The 17,021-nt window shown below is 41.6% G+C and overlaps 1 protein-coding gene across 7 annotated transcripts in view; it reads left to right on the forward strand.

Moving 5' to 3' along the window:
- LOC142370262 (partitioning defective 3 homolog) overlaps nucleotides 1-17,021 on the forward strand; it is a 333,677-nt gene that overhangs the window by 183,063 nt on the left and 133,593 nt on the right. For all 7 annotated transcript variants that reach the window (XM_075452746.1, XM_075452747.1, XM_075452752.1 and 4 more), the window contains one exon: nucleotides 9,841-9,976. In XM_075452746.1, coding sequence (XP_075308861.1) covers nucleotides 9,841-9,976 — 136 coding nt within the window. The remainder of the gene's footprint in view (nucleotides 1-9,840; nucleotides 9,977-17,021) is intronic.

Below are 17,021 nucleotides of genomic sequence, written 5' to 3' on the forward strand. Positions count from 1 at the left end.
GTGTATTATCTACAGAAACACAGATAGATCCTTTCATTGGCAGAGGCAAGTGTTTTACAGGGAGTTTGCACTGCTGATGGCCCATTATCACATCCATGTCTGATGTAAAATACTGGATTTGTTTTCGTTGCTATTAAAGCAGCGGTGATGGCTGGCTTTATCTTGCAGATTATTTTCCCAACCTTAGAATAAAAAATAAATAAATCATGATTCATAATTTGAGTGGACACTTGAATGCACGCATCAAAGCTTTGATATTTTTAACCCTATTGTAGCTGCACACATCTATCTGCTATGTTGCTGTGTGATAGTGTCCTACCAGAAAAAGAGGTTAATTTCCCTCTTATGTGTGCTTGTTGTAGTTTCTAGTAGTTTTGGAAGCCTGGCCCGCTGTGTGTACATAGATTTCAGTGTGTTTAACTGGATCTTATTGTCCAGCTTTTCCGCCATTAGAGAAATCAATAAAGAAAAGCCTTCCAGAGATTGAGACTCATTTGAAGTCTGAAAGTTTTAGTTCTGTGTATTTTGGTCCAGGGTTCCCTTGCTTAAGTGATTGTCTAAAGTCATACACTGTACTTCCAAGGGCTCTTGTACACCAAGCCCATAATTGGCTGTCGGGAACGTCTGGTGCATCCGTGACTGTCTGTCTTTCTTATCTTTTTGTGTGTAAAGCCCTGTCGGCTCTCATTGGGGCTTTTTTCAGACAATTTAACATGTTAAATCGTCGGCGGGTTAGGCAGCTAGAGAGATCACGCTTTTTTTTTCTTGAATAATGATTAATAGACTCCTGCTGTCCTCTGCATGGAAAAGTTGTATCCTTCCGCCCAAGCTTGAATTTTACTTCAGAGTCGGCAGTTAGAGGTTGTCTTTGCTGCGTGTTCAAGAGCAATTGTTTTCGCCGATGCTGCCATTGTGAGAAGAAACAGCAGGGGTATCTGCCATCATCGCTTGTTCTTCCCGTCGGTTTGGTGCATATGAGCCCTAAATTACCTTTCTGAGTTCGTCAAGAACGACTCTGTCAGCCAGGTCACAAGTTAGCAGTGACTTAATGAATAATTCAATAGTAACACAAGCTCAGAAAAGCTGATGAAACTGTCAAGATATGAAGTGAAATGCCTTGGAGATTTATTCTTATACCAGTACCTTATCATGCATTAGATATGTAATCAGACACTAAACAAAGATGTACAGAAAACGTGCTATTCATACTATACGCACAAGAACCACAAACACACTGTGTGCCCACAATCTCTGTAACAGAGCAGTTTTTTTTGTTTTATGTTTTCCACAGACAGCACCTGTTTGATAAACTGCTGTTGTGCCTCATGTAGTCAAAAATAGGATTGGTCCCTGCCATTTTGTCTGAAGCATTGTAATTGCATCTCTGCTTCAGAGGCTGTATAATTCATCCATGTACATAGGACTTCTATCAATTTATTGTCATTGTTTAGGCAATTGTAAGTTGGAATCTCTATATTTTTGTAGCAACATTTCCTGTATCTTCTCTGTCCTCATGTGTTCAGTTCAGAAACTGATTGTTTGAAATTTCAAAATTTCAGTCTTATGACTGAATCAAATGTATATCTGCTGTGGTAGATGATTTTTGCTATTAGTTTTCAACTGTCTTCCCTTCATTTTTGATACAGCTTAATGAATTTATTTACCCCAATCTGATATCTCAAAGAGATTGAAGGAAACCCATTTCAGCCATGATCTCGTTCTTCTGAGGGTGGCTGGGCTCAGCCTTAGAAGACAGGGTGAGGAGCTCAGCCACCCGGAGGAAACTCGGAGTCGAGGTTTTCCCGGCACGTCCTACTGGGAGGAGGCCCCGGGGCAGACCCAGGACTCCCTGCAGGGATTTTATATCCCTTCGGCCTGAGTGTCGCTGGGAAGAGGGATGTCTGGGTTTCTCTCCTGGACCAGTTGCCTCCACGACCCAACCTCAGATAAGCGGATGAAAATGGATGGATCCTTTTGCACACTCTCATTTAGTATAATTTGAGCTGAATTTCACATTGTGCTATTTTTACATCGTGGTGCTTGGCTGAAGATGTCTTAAAGCTGCATTAGACGAAGATCTCTCGTAAGCTTGCATGCTTACCAGAGCCGACCAGTACAAAAAAAAAAAAAACGTTATACAGTAGAACTCACATTCATGGCCATGCTGTTTTGAAATACTTAATACTTAGATGATTTTAGACTCAATTGCTGTGGATGAATGTTACGACCCCAGGTCTAGGGGATCAGGGTGGCAACATAAATGTGTCCAGAGGGAAGAAGTTTAAGTGTAAAAATGATTTATTACGACGAAAAGGGTTCCAAAACAAGAGAGGGGGTACACTGTAACCAAACAAACAACTAATTGAAAACACTAGAGTTGGCTAACTAAAACCACTAAACCAAACAAACAAGTAAAAGTACAAATTCAATCAACGTTTCCTTAAGCCTTTAAACAAATGACTGCAGCAAGCAAAGTGGGGGATCAGCTGCACAAAATGACTTCCTAAAGCTGTCCCTGTGGTGAAGTGACTTCAGGAGCCTTGTATTATGTTCAGGTGGACCTCATCCCTCACTGATTGGGTCGTCATCTCCCGCTGGTCCAATAGCGTAGCTTAGCAGTTCCCAGGCAGCCAATCACCGGAGAGTGCTCCCACACTCGAATCTGCATACACAAATAGTCATGCACATCCTCTAGAGGCCAGGGGCCGTAACAATGAACTCGGTGATATTTATTGCCTAACTGTGAGGTCAGTTATCATTTTAGCCACCACAACAGCATAGCCTCGCTTTGCGGTTAACACATCCGTCATGGTGTGAAACAGTTATCTAACTTTGATTTTCCCTATTTCTGCTTGTCTCAGCTTAACTCTCTGCCAAGACCACCTAAAGACTTTTATGTAAAACACTCAACATCTTTTGACCACTTGAAAGACTTTCCAGTTTGGCAACCCCAATTATGTAAATACCATGTGGGGACAAGAAACTACTGAAAGCTGGGCCCAGTGCATTTAGTCACGTAAGGGACGTGTTTATGATCTCCCATTTTCTCATTTACCCAAGCAAACCACTCATCAGTCATTTCTTGGGAAATGTCCACTGTTGTCCGCTGCACCTAAACGAATGAACCATTAGCAATGTCAACATTTACTACAGTGATGAGGTTTTGATCTACTCAACATGAAAGCAAATCAACATCAATCCTTTAAACTGAAGAAATGTGGAAGGGTTATTAAAGCATGATGCATAACAATGACCTGGCAACACGAGCAGGGAGGCGGGAGATAAATTTCCTTCACATTTTGACACAAAGTGACTGATTCTTTTTTGATTGTTACATTTCAAGCTGCTAGTCTGCTCCTAAATTCTTACAAGCTCGACATGCTTGTGGAAACCGTTCCCTATTGTCTCACATTCTATCCCCTCTGCAAATTTGGAATAGGATATAATAAAATACATAGCCGTGCATGTATTAATCCTTAATACTATCACTTAAGATACCAAGAAGATTATCTTCTTAGAGAGAATGATTTTAGAAGAGAGAGACACTTTGCAGGATCATAGAGCACAGCTTTTAAGAACATGACAGCCACAAGCACAGACCCTCAGCGGTCTACAAGTGGAGGAATGTGAGCTTAACATCATGGTGAAATTAAAAGGTCATCTTGTACATGGAATGAGTCACCAGTTCATGGCTACCAATGTGACAAGAATACAATCAGGAGCAACATCTGTTGCAGTTACTCATATAAAGCATTAAAGCATAGCAAGTCCTCTTGGAAACTTTTCATCCCAGATGCCATCCACACAATCACTTTAGGTTGCACTAATTTGGAGGGAAGGTCTATTTTTTGGAGAGAGGCTTTAAGAGATGGACCAAAGACCATTTACTTTAAGGTTCTTACCCCTGCTGAAGTTTTCAATAGGGTTGATCCATGTGCACCTGTGCAAAACTGGCAGCATTGGTTCCAAGATTCTCTGCTTTGGTAACAGCAACACCAGACCAGTTTAGCTGCAGAGGGACGGGCTGGCAGCCATCAGGTCAGTGTGGGGCGGGGGGGGGGGGGGGCACTACCTGCACTTGGCCTGATGTCACTTTTTTAGACTGTCCTTCTACCTAGAATGTGCCCATGTGTTGCTTGGACATACAGGCTAATAATTACGTTCAAAGACGAGAGAGCAACTGAATGTGAAAGGTAAAAATGGTGTCCATGACGATGTGGTCACGTTGTAAAACACGTTGTACTCCTCGCCTTGATAGTTTTTTTTCTAAAACTCCATTTTACTGCTGGTATCAACAAGCAGCAGGTAAAAGAAAAATATCAGAACTTAATTCCGTTATTTCAACCTTAGCATTTTTTTAAATTTTTTATTATTATAACGAGTCACATAACTTAGTTAACTCTTTGACGACACTAGATGTAAGCGTTTATTTATCTGAGCATCGGAGGAGTCTTCCCTGCATGTCATATAGTCACTAGTCACTTCAGGAAAAGCTTATGCAAAGAGACAAGGTGGAAGGAAGTGGCTGGCTCAAACAAAAGATGCTCACTTGTAAGAGAGAAGAACTGATCGATAGAGCCTTGAGAGAGCTATCAATCAGAATCCCAGTCCAATAGATTATGGTTTTATTAGTATTGAGCTGGCCACTGCTGGGAGAGCCCTAAAAACATTGAGATGCTGCCCACAACATGAGGCAATAAAAAGGAGGGGAAAAACTTATGCAATCCCACTCTACCGAGCTTAATATGGAACGATTGAAGTCCATTTAGATCATGACATGTACCGCTCCCATGTTTTCATTGCAAATCGTAATGATTCATGGAAAGGGCACAGAGCACTGCACTCTGGGAAATGCAGTTCACGACGAAACAATGGGTAAATTGAGGGAAGTAGATCATAGAGCAGAAGAAATGCAATTCCAGCGCTGCTGGCCCTCATTCCCAGCTGGCTCTCTGAGAACTAACTCATTTAGAAGCGGCAGGGGAAACTCAATAGGACCAATTGAGAGAATAATATATTGAATCTAGTGGTTGAGTGGGCTGCTTGAGCATGGTAGAGGACTGTGGAGGTGAAGTGCTTGCCTCAGGCTAAATACATACAAACACTGGTATTTTAAAAAAACTTGTTTTTTCCTCCTCCGTTTGTAAAAAAAAAGAAAAAAAAAAAACAAGTCCAGACAGCACTGTTTGCAAAAAAAGTTTCCCAAAAGAAACGCAAAATGGAACCACAATAACAGCTTTGCTTTATATACATCAGGTAAAACTCATAATACTCACCTAATTATTGTCCAAACCAGTTTTAACAACAATCCAAATACGTTTACCAGATTTTTTTTTTTTTTTTTCCCTCGCCTGCTAAATGTGCAACTTTTCTGACAAGCACTGACAAGCCATCGTATCTTAGTTTCTTTCCTCTCAATGTGCAGGCAAAGCAACTTGCTGCAACCACTGCTGTTGTCAGCTTGTTCTGTGTTGAATTATGTAGCAGTGAACTCTTTCAGCATATTCTTTCATGTGGTCAGAGAGTAACAATATATTTATGTACAGACCTGTAAAAAGTGTGGTTGACAATACGAGCCGGGCAATATGTTGCTGCTCTGCCATGTCATCAAATGAGAATTTGGTGCATATTTTGACATCAGCCCAATCTACAGCCTGTAAGGCATTTTCCAAAAAGTTTGGTTTCAGTCCCCAAAACTGCCTTTGTACGCACACAATTAAACATTTGTACTTATCAAAATGCCTGTGTTCTTGTGTAGAGGTTCTCAGTGTGTAAAATCCCACATGTTGTTAAGGAACTAACATGGAAGCGTAGGAAAACATAAGCAGTGTCGTTGTTGGTCATCTTATATCATATCTTATTTTATACATATTATACTAGTTATTAAGAATGACATGAGCTGGCAATTTACATGATCTGACAGTATCTTCTTCTGGCTTTTTGAAAGAAATGAACAATAATGGATAATCTCTTCATTCACACACCCTTGTCTTGCTGTCCAGGCACACTTCTGCCTCTTCCAACTAGCAATTATCACAATGTCGGATGCAAATTTATGACATGCTCTTTTTCACTGATAAATAACGGTACAATCAGAAGTTAATGTGAGTGCAGAATGTATTAAATCACTCATTCTGTGCTTTTGAAAACTAAATATTGACGTTAAAAGTAGTTTGCACCCTGCAGGGAACTCTAGTAAATCTGCCCCTTAAATCTTGTTTGTATGCGGTGTGTTGTCTTCTAGATAGGGTTGATGTTCTGGGAGTGTTTGGTATCCTCATAACTTGTCTGGAAAATTAACCAATACGAGATGTATAACTGTCAAGATATGAAGTGAAATGCCTTTAGTTGGAGACAGTGCAACAAGTGCTGAAAAGGGTCAACCTGACCAGGTTACCCTCTTACAACTGCTGTTGGTCTGATTTCCTATCTGTGTAATGTCTAAGTGAAATTGAAGTTTTGCTAAGAACTCCTTAAATACCACGTGACCCACTTTGAAAAGCACAGGCATTAGTTGAGGGTCTAGGTGGATGTGAGAGGCTAATGAAAGAAGTACCTTGCCAGCAGTGGAGAGGTGAGCTGTGCCTGGGGCAGGATGCAGCAGCTTAAGGACTGTAATTACAGCATTATGGTGGAGGTTGACTGGATTAGGTCCTCAGCAACTGGCTGAGACCAGGAGAGAAGGTAAGGAAAAGGCTATGGACTAGATGTATTAGCCTCAGTTGGCAGCTTAAGACCATGCTTGTCAACATTCTGCCTCTTCTCCTCTACTGTGCACTCAAGGTCAGGGAGATTCTGATGCAGGGGGGGAAAAAATTTACTTTGCACTTGTATTAAGGCACTTAACCATACAGACATGTTTATTGAATCCAGCAGAAGCTATGCAGCAGTTGATCTGTCTGAGTCACAGTGCTCTGCCTTCACCCTCAATCAACAGGATAATCCACTGAAAATGACTAGATTATGGTAGTTTGAATTCATCATGAGAATTTGTGGCTAGAAAGGATGGAATCTCATGAAAAACAGTTTGACCTTAGCACTGTGCGAGTGTGTATGGTTGTCTCATTTGGCTCTGTGTTGGCCCTGTAATGGACTGGTGACCCATCCAGGGTCACCTTTTGCCCGATGGCAGATGGGATAGGCTCCATCCTCCCCTATGACCCTGAAATGGATTAAGGCTCTAGCATGGTTGCCGCGTCTGCTAGCGCGAGCGGTGTTGATGACGTCACGATTTCGTGCCCGCCATGTATAGTAGCGCAAGTCGTTGCGCCAGTAGTTGCAATTTTCTCCGTCACAGAGGTGGCGCTGCTACGTGACGGTTACCTCTACTCTACAACCAGGAAAGTGGAGAAGAAAACAATGCCGCTGTCAAGAGCAGGAATACTGTAATTAATGATACTGCTGCAGTTTTCAGATCATTTTAAGTTTTTAATTCAGTTAATAGAGGTGAAGGTTTGAAGCCCCCGGCATCAACAGAGTCTCTGCCCTCTTCTTTGCCTTCACGTATCTGTCCCGTAGCTTCTTCCACACATTCTTACAGAACTCTCCCTCTTTCCCCAAAGTTCTGCCCATCTCTGTGCACCAGTTTTGGGAGTTTACGTGCTCCCTGTGCTGTTTCACTGCAGTTTCGTACAGCTGCCTGTACAAACGCACCTCCTCACTGAGCCTGGTCTCACATCGGTCCATCCGGTTCGTTGTGCTCGGCGCCGCCAAGTTACAAAAATCGGCTGGTGCACGACAACGCGCTGCGCCGTCTGTTCAAGGGAAGCGCCATGCCTGAAACGTCATTTTGACGTCACGGTGCGACACCGCCGTGACAGACGCGGCAACCATGCTAGCGCCTTTAAGCGATCGGATGTGATACCACAAAGCTGTTTCTTTTGCTTTGGATGATTTTATTTGTTTAACCTACAGATTAGCACTTCTATTAATTATTTATTTATTTATTTATTTATTTTAATTTTGACTTGAGTTCATTCAGACTGTTGATTTCAATTGACACCTGAACATTTGGTGACAGCAGTGTGCAAAGTTGATATAAGGACGTCCCAGCTCATCATGTGGCACCAGGCAGTAAACGTTCAGGAGTCACTCATTACAGTGAGATTAAGCCAAAGTATTAAAATGCATAGAGGCTGACTTAATTAACACTGAATACACAAAGACTGAAATGATTCAACTTTAGCTTTGTGTTACATTGACTTCAACATGTGTTTGCCAAAGAAAGTGATAGATAATTTAAGATAAACCTGCTCATCTCACAGAGACAGAGGGCTGAGAACTGTGCGCTTGGTGCATTATTAGACATAATTCCCTTCCTACCCCAAACCTTCCATCTTACGTCTATTCAACTCATGACAAGCCAATGATTAAAACGCATCCAAAAAAGTGAAGAAAGAAGCTGAATAATGAAAAGTGAGTAAAATAAATCTTCGTTTCAGCAATTTAAATTTGAGTCTGAATCATCTGGGGACAAGCTTTTTGTTAGAGCTAAGCAGTGGCTACGGCTGCGATTGTAATTGCGTTGACCCGGCCGCCGGCCGCTCTCACAGTTACACACATCTCCGCTCTCTTATCAACACATTGTCCTGAAAATTTTTTTTTTTCTATTTGCTTTCAACTTCATTAGACCTCTCATTTATATTAAACAGCTGATAAGTCCCTCAACTCTGGCACGTATCTCGTAGGGACCAGCGTACAGCTGGTCAGTAAGTATGAACTCCCTGTACGTGGATGTGAAGTAACAGCTAAGCGAAGATGCAATGGGCCTCACGGTCCCAGACTCTAACCATCTCCCACTGGCAGGTGCAATGAGTGTCCAGTGGGCTGGCTCAAGGACCGGCAGTGCAGAACATCGAGCACATGGCAAATGGCACCAGTCCCTTTCCTTGAGCTCATTGTTAGCGACAGGTGTTTGTTGGCCGATGGGAAATCCAGGGGGTTTTATCCAGCTTGGTCTACTGCAGGACCGGTTTCACACTTCTGAACCAGAAAATACCAGCACAAGCTGATGTGGACACCGAGGCACTGGCTCAGTGTTTCTGGAGTATTGATGACATGAAGTTAACCTATTTTTCCTTTATGTGTGAACATGTTTGCTCCACTTTGTAGCTATCTCTTCACGTAGAACATGTGCAACATCACTTGTGCATTTCACTTGTTCTATTATTACATTGAAATTGTCTTAACCTATTTTTTTTCATGTAATAATTTAATTTTACTATGATGTTTGATTTTCCATCCATCCATTGATCTATTTTCTCCACCTGCTTTATTTATCAGGGTCTCAGGGGGTTGCAGTTGTCTTAGGGCAAGCTTTAACTTTAGCTTTAAGGTCAAGGCACAGTTCTCACTCTGTAAAGCCTGACAGAAAAGCCTTACCTCACTCCCAAAACAAATATCGCTGAGCACACGAAATGATGCAGGTTTGATGCAAACATACTTTTTCTTCTTTTTTTTATCTTTACCTGTTAATCCAAACCATAGCAACGGCATACAAACATCCAAACTAACTTTCATCTGTCCATCCAATGTTCCAACATTTAAACTGTACCCAATTTGGTGACCGAGAGTCTATATTATTGTTTTATATTTGTAGTTTTAGTGCTCAGATTCAACCAGACTGAGAGTGAGAGCAGTCGAGTAGTCTTGAGAAATGTTTTGAGATACTACGGATCTTCGCATTAGAGATTTTGTGTAAACATTAGGATAAAGATGTTTTTGTTTTCCATTTTTGAAAAAATATTTATCTATATGTGTAAAATATTTGTATTTTATGGAATTAATTTTGTCAGTATACACATTTGCAAGCATTACATTTTCTCTTTATGTGTGTTGCAGGAGACCCCTGCCAGCCCTCACTCCGTTAACTCCGTCCTGGACAGCGATGAACGTCGGATCTCCCAGTCTCTCTATGAAATAACTGACAGTTTGGACAATATCTCTGCACCACGAGGGAATGTGATGGCTCGTGTTGGTGAGTTTCGTACAGCAGCATGTTTATTTTTTCTCTCTTTTTTTACGTTTTTTTTTTTTTTACTTTTTCCACCTCCTTTCAGCTTCAAATCAAAGAAAAAAAATTCATATATATGTCTTCTCAAACAGAATTTTTTATGTATATATTTATTTTTTTATTTATTCTAATTTGTTTATTGGATAATATGTGAGGCATATCACACGAGATGCACCTAGATTTATGTTGTTTTTATTCTGGCTTTAATATCAGGAAATGTCTCCACGAGCACTGTCACTGAAAGCCATGATTGTCAAAGCTTCATCCCCCCCTCTTTACATTCCAAGGAACCCTATTTTGCTATTCAAACGTCTCAGCGATAAACGTCAGCCCCAATCCTCTCCACCTTCAATCCACTCAGCTGGTTTCCTTTGGGTCAATTCCCATTCTACCTGAATGACATCAGTGTGCTGAGATCTCGGCTCTGTAGGTGAATTGGAATTGGCAATTCAATCCTGAACTGGTCCCTGCTGTCATCTCAACATTGTCAGGCTGTTCACGCATGCACAGGGTGATTGTATCAGTGTGAATAATGATGCAATGTCGTCAAATGTATGGCTACTACTACTCTCAGCACACCCTAGGTTTATAAACAACTGTCTGTAATGATTAGGTGTCTATCCTCACTTTTCTTTTCTTTACACATCTCCCTCCACTTTCTTTTTCTCGCTGTGCTCTCACCGACGTTTTAGATTAAAATTTGCCGTTGCATAATCAGATGTATCTCTTCTTCACGCTGCCATCCTTTCCGCTTCTCTGCACACTTCAAAGTATATTTGTAATCTATCAGTGATTTACACTTTCGCCCCTTTCTGTCCCTTTCCCATTCATTCTATTTCTTCTCTATACCCACTCCTCCACCCGCCTCCAGAGCAGCGCCACTGATCATAGAAGATCAGAGACTGTTTCAGAGGCATCTGACGGTTAATTAAACCTCCACATCAATAGGGTTTGCCCCTGACACTTACTCCCTCTGTCTCTCCTCTCTCACATCTCACTTCTTTTTTCATCTCTTTCACTGTTTTTTTTCTCTTCTCTATCCAAAATCGTGTGTTCTCAGTTCTTTGGGTTTTTCCTCATAGTTGGCTTCATTTATTTTCTTCGCTGCTCCAAAGCACACTTTAAAAAAAAACAAATGCTTATCTGATCAGGAGCTGCAACTGTTGATGTACTGCTTGAAAAGATTTTTGTTCTTTTTTGTCTCCTCAACTATGGAAGCGTTAAAGGCACCCAGCACAGAGTCAAAAGAGTTTTAGTGATGGAGAGGAAGTGGTAGCTTAAGCAGTAAGCTATCATAGGTGAAGTTGGGTGGTCTCGGATATTTGACATGTTCTTTGGCAAGAGAATGTCAGTTATTTTTCATGTCTTAAGGCTATTTTTGAGTTATGCCCATATTAACCGGTGCCTGCTCTCTTAGGGTGTATTCACACCTACCTCGTTTGGTCCGGACCAAACGACCAAACGGACCAGATTTTCGTTGGTTTGGACCTTTTGGGATGGTCTGAATACAAACCACCGAACTCTGGTCCGGACCAAACAAGCGGACCGAGACCGAGCTGAAAGGTCGGACTCGGTCCGGATCAAACGAACCCTGGTGCGGATCTTTTGGAGGTGTGAAAGCAGACCGGACCTAATCCCAGACTTTTTGCTTTTTTGTACCTCGGGAGCATCCGTCGTTTGTCTGCTGCTAGGTAACAGAACAGAGCGTCGTTCTTCTAATTACTAGACCGGCTGTGGTAAAGCTAACGAAAGACCGAATCGGCGTTATCCTCCGTAGCCGCCTTGCCCTTTGTCGTTGTTGTTGATAAATTACTTGTACAGCAGCATAGTAATTACACAGTTGTGAAAATAGCAAAACGTTGAAGAAACATATAGTTTTGATTATATTAAAAGCAATAACGGCACGGAAAGCATCCGTGACTACATTCACTTTTGAACTTAGCACTCTGTGTTGCGCGTGTCGATTCTGACCAATAGCCGAACGACTTCGGGGCGCGTGGCTTTGTTGACATATTTTGGTCCGTTTACTGAAATGTAGTCTGAAAGCAAACCGCACCAAAATGAAAAAAAAAAGGTTCGGACCAAAGCAAGTGAACTATCGGACTTTCCTGGTCTGAATACGCCCTTAGACATCTCTTAATCTTTTAAACTGACTTAATTCTCTCAGTTAGATTTCTGATGTTATGACAGTTTGGTTTCTATTCATAACAACGGTTCACCCCAACGAGTTTATTATTGCAGAGATAAACTCGTAAAGGTTTATCTCTGCAATGAATAACCGTCCTCCAAAGACAGTTAAAATGACTCAGCCTTGCTGGTCCAATGATCATTTCTATCTTTACTGAGTTATGGAGCAAGAAATTTGCTGATAACCAGCTTTTAAAAGAAGCTAAACAGGCCCCAAGTTTACTGCAAGCGAGTCCATCAAAAATGCCAATGAGAGGTACTCTGCAGATCATCTGCACAACAATGAAAATTGATTGTACATGACCCAGTGGTGCCATGTACTGGGAATAACAAAACCGAGCCCTGTGGAACTCCATGTTTCACAACACAGGACTCAGAGAGGGTGTTATCGAATAGAACAAGAAAAGATCTCTCTGACAGGTATGACTTTAACCACTGGAGAGCCTGACCTGAGAGGCCAAAAAGGTTCTCCAGTCTATCCAGCAATATAGCATGATCCACAGTGTCAAATCAGGTCTCACAATAATATTTACAGAGGATGATTCTGAGTCTGCTGCCAGTAACGGGTCGTTCACCACCTTTGTAATAGCTGCTTCTGTGGAGTGATTTGCTTTAAAAGCAGATTGAAATGGCTCAAAAAGTTTGTTTGCAGATAAATACTGCAGAAGCTGAGTTTAGAGTTTAGTTTTGCCAGAGAGTTTGGTTCAAAATAATAGAAACCGTGCCCTCCATGTATGAGCCTAGCAGCAGAGCGCTCTGTCTCGGTACTGAAAGAATACATTAAAAAGTCATGCACAGACAGATCAGTACTCCTGTTTATGCTGTGTGAGCCTAGAGAAAATAACAATGAAGAAGTATGTTTATTTTCAACAATCATAATAATATGATGCTTTCACAGCTGACATCATTGTCAGAAATGAAAACTGTCCTTCCGCGCTTGATAAAAAAACCTCAAGCCTGGAAAAACGCTCACGTTTTCTGCCGTTTTTCCCGGGGATTAACAAATCCTCCCTTTGCCAAGGGGTACGACTCTTTTTTTAGCCCCGTGCGTTCTTTTGCTGGAGCTACTAAATCAAACAAAGCCTTGAGCTAACTGTTATATTTCTCAGTGAAACAACTCTTTGAAAAAGCCTGCTTAAAAACAGGGTTTATTATATCTGGCAAACCAGGGTTTAAAATGTTTATGGCTGACATTTCAGAATAGTCTCATTGTTCTTGTTTCTTTACTCAAGGCTAATATAAAACTGGCAATACAGATGTCCCTCACTGAAACGGACAACCCATAGCCCAGCACAAGGTCCAGAGTATGTCCACGTTGATGTGTTGTACTGGAGACAAATTGTGTCAGATTAAAAGACTCAACAGTGTCTTTGACCAGAGGCTTGTCCTCACAACAGATGTGAATGTTGAAATCAGAATTAGAATCATCTCATAATGCAGAGTAAAAGTGGATTAAAAGTTTGCAAATCCAAATGAATAGAATAGATCATGGATCAAATTGTCATGATACTTGGGTGGAGGATGGATCACAGCAATCAACACCATCGAAGGCTTGGTGATGGTGAAAAGCTGCAATTCCAAAACTTGTGAAAGCAGAGTTCATTACCTGCTTGCAATTAAAGCGGACTTTAAATATGGAGGCCACGCCCCCCCACCTCTCCCTGTCAGTTTTAATTAGAAGTCAGACAGTATAGAAAAAAACTGATCCGCGTTGCATATCATAATTGTATCTGCCATATGGTCAGTAATTATTTTTTTTAATAAAAGGCTCTGCTGTCTTTATCAGCTTTCATTTTAATAAAGGTACAACATAATGTGAAAATATACATCTGAAATTGTTTGTCATAAATGACATGTTGGATGGCAAATGTCTGCAGGCGAGACAGAGTATAGCTGGTCCAACTATCTTCTTCTCTGAGTTATTTTGGCTCAGATGTATTGCTTGGTTTGTGAGATGTGACAGTTGTGGTTAGAGGACAGATGTTGAGATCGGCTCAGCAAGGTCAGGAAACACAGCCGCCAGAGTTTGACTGACAGCTCAATGTGGAGTGTATCTAAACCTGCTAAATTACTGGATCATGAAGGTTAGACGTGTGCAGTTTGTGATATGGTAGAGCACACTTGAATTATACGTGTACAGACACATACAAATGCACAACTCCTGCAACAGTTCCCATTGATACGTACTTTCTACTCTTCCTCAGAGCAAACAGCTTTTACTAACAAAACTCTGATGTATTTCATCCCTTAAAAGACAAGAGAGGAAATCTCTAATCAAATCAGACAATCTCCTCTGCTGCTGTGCTCAATTATTCTGCCTCCTCTGCCATAAATGAACCAAGACCCAGAGGTAAATGGAATGGAAAGGTTTTGCTGTGCGAGAATTGAGACTTGACTATGATTTGGAGTTATTGGGAATGACAGTAAGTCGATACGATGAAAATTAAAACTTCTTATTCCTGCCCAGACATGATAGTTAGGATTTTGGTTTTCTGTAAAAAAGAAAAGCGGCTAATAAATGCATCGTGGATGCCTTATCTAACCTTACTCAAGTATTGATCAGAGATTGGACTCCCAGTAGTTGCGGGCAGATTGATGCCTCTCTTGTGAAACAATAGAAATCAATGTGCTCTGGAGGGACTGGTGCAATTGAATGGATTATAGGAGTTATAATTACCATGGCAACTGTGAAGGATAGCCCAAAATGACACAGGTGACGGATGCTATAAGCTGATATCAAGTGGCATCATGTTAATTGTAAGGATGCTTTTCCTTGATCTTCCCTGAAGTATTTTTGTGCCGCCATTAAGAACAATCTACTTTGTAAGCAATTCAAGCGTCACGTAGCTGGTGATAATCCCTTTGTCTCTTTGCTTCAATGAGCCATGCAGTGCAGTAGTGTTGTCAGCGTCAGCTGAATCCACAGCTAGAAAGTGATGAACATAAAGAACTCCTTGCATGACTCAAATTATGACTTTTCTCTTGCTTTTCTACTTTACCTCATTTTGCTCTCTGAATGTGAAATGATAGAAAAAAACTAAGTGAGAGAGAATGAAAGAAAAGCTCAATTAAAGGAGGAAGAACACGGAATCGAATGAAACCTCCTGCTTGCACACTGTAACAGCCCCTGACAAGTTTTAACACAAAGGTCGTTAGCATCACACCCAGCTTTGCCTTCCGTCCTGTTTAATTGAAAAGTGCCACGAGGTGTCAGTTCCACATGCTGGGGTGAAAATTGAGGCCCATGGATCAAAGTGTTCTGTGGATGTGGCGGTTTGACCCAAGTCAGAATGCACACATAGGACTGGCACACGAGTAAGGACTGGCAAGCTGAACTCTGCTGTTGCGACATAAAACATTTTCAAAAATTGGTAATTTGCCAACTTCTCTTTGTATATGTTTGTTTATTTTTATTTATCTTTTTTTTCTTCCAAATAAGTACCTTTTATCATAAGAAGGATTAAAAGAGTGCAAACATTTACAGAGACGTGTATGATATCATACTAACATCTGGCTGACTCGAGCTCCGTAGTCTTTCCGACTGGTCTAAGAGGGATTGCCCTGACCCTGTGGTCCGCTCATGTTCGCTACCTCATACTTTACACGCTCATCCTCTGTGTGTGCTGCCATTTGAGGCAGAGTGACCTTCCTCAACTTGGTGTTCAGCCTGCTGGAGGTTGGTGCTCACATGGCTCAGAGAAAAACAAGACGGTGTAAATAGCGTTACCCTGGATGATCACATTTTTGCCAATAGGGCTGCAGAGTGGAGTGATGCTTAGCACCATTGCCTCACAGCTAGAGGGATCCTGGCTGGGGCCTTTCTGTGTGAACGAAATGTGTTAACTGGGGCTATTCAGTGCTGTTTTCCACGGTGCAGGGAAATCCCTGATCAACTCCAAATGACCATAGTATCTGATGTCCTTTTTTATATAGTCATCTGGATACCAAGGAGATATTTCTCCACAGAGAAGCTAGACAGTCTCATCAAGCCCACCCATGTTCAGATCAATTTCATCTGATGAGAAAATTCCTCAGTGCCGTTATAAAATGGCAACAATGTTTCCTGGTGTACATAAAGGCATTGGTCACCACTAGTGTGTACTTAGGGTGATTACCCGCTGCAGTCCATATATGCGTCTGGATGCCGTGGAAACAAGAATCATTAATGATCTCTTCCTTCATCCAATCAATAGGCCATAGTGTCACAGAGGGAAGGAGGAACATAGAAAACGGAGAGAAAAAGAAAGAGTGATAGTTTGATGGACAGAGATAGAAGGAATCGTCTCGGAGAGAGAAGATAGAGCAGGGCTATTAGTGTGACCTCTCACCTTATAGCTCAATGTTTCACTGGGCAGCACTTGGTCAGAGAGCAGAAAAAGAGCAGTGAAGCTCTGATCCGTCAGGATGAATGCAGCCAGGTGGCCTCTCAAGCCAGAAAGCTCATCCGTCTCTGTCCTCACTCTGCGCCAGAAGGAGCAACAACATCTCTGCCTCAGCTTCCGTGCACTGAGCACAACTGGCCAGAGGGGGTGTGTGCACGTTGGCAAAAGTGGGGTAGAAGACTGCTTCTGATCACATTTTCTTTGCACGTGCATGATATCTTCTTTTTCTCCTTTTTCTGCTCATTGAGGATGCAGAGATGGTTACATAAGTAACATGGCAGAACCAGTTAGGAAAGCATGTGAAACGTAAAAGTTTATAAAAAGCTATGATTCTGACTTGTGTTCTTGGCAGACAATATAAAGCCAAGATATATCCCAGAGGTATTTGGATGGGCCGATTCTTCAGAAAGTGGAAATGTATTGTCGGTCAGACTAATCAG

Source organism: Odontesthes bonariensis, chromosome 20 (assembly GCF_027942865.1).
Source record: "Odontesthes bonariensis isolate fOdoBon6 chromosome 20, fOdoBon6.hap1, whole genome shotgun sequence".
Lineage (NCBI taxonomy): Eukaryota > Metazoa > Chordata > Actinopteri > Atheriniformes > Atherinopsidae > Odontesthes > Odontesthes bonariensis.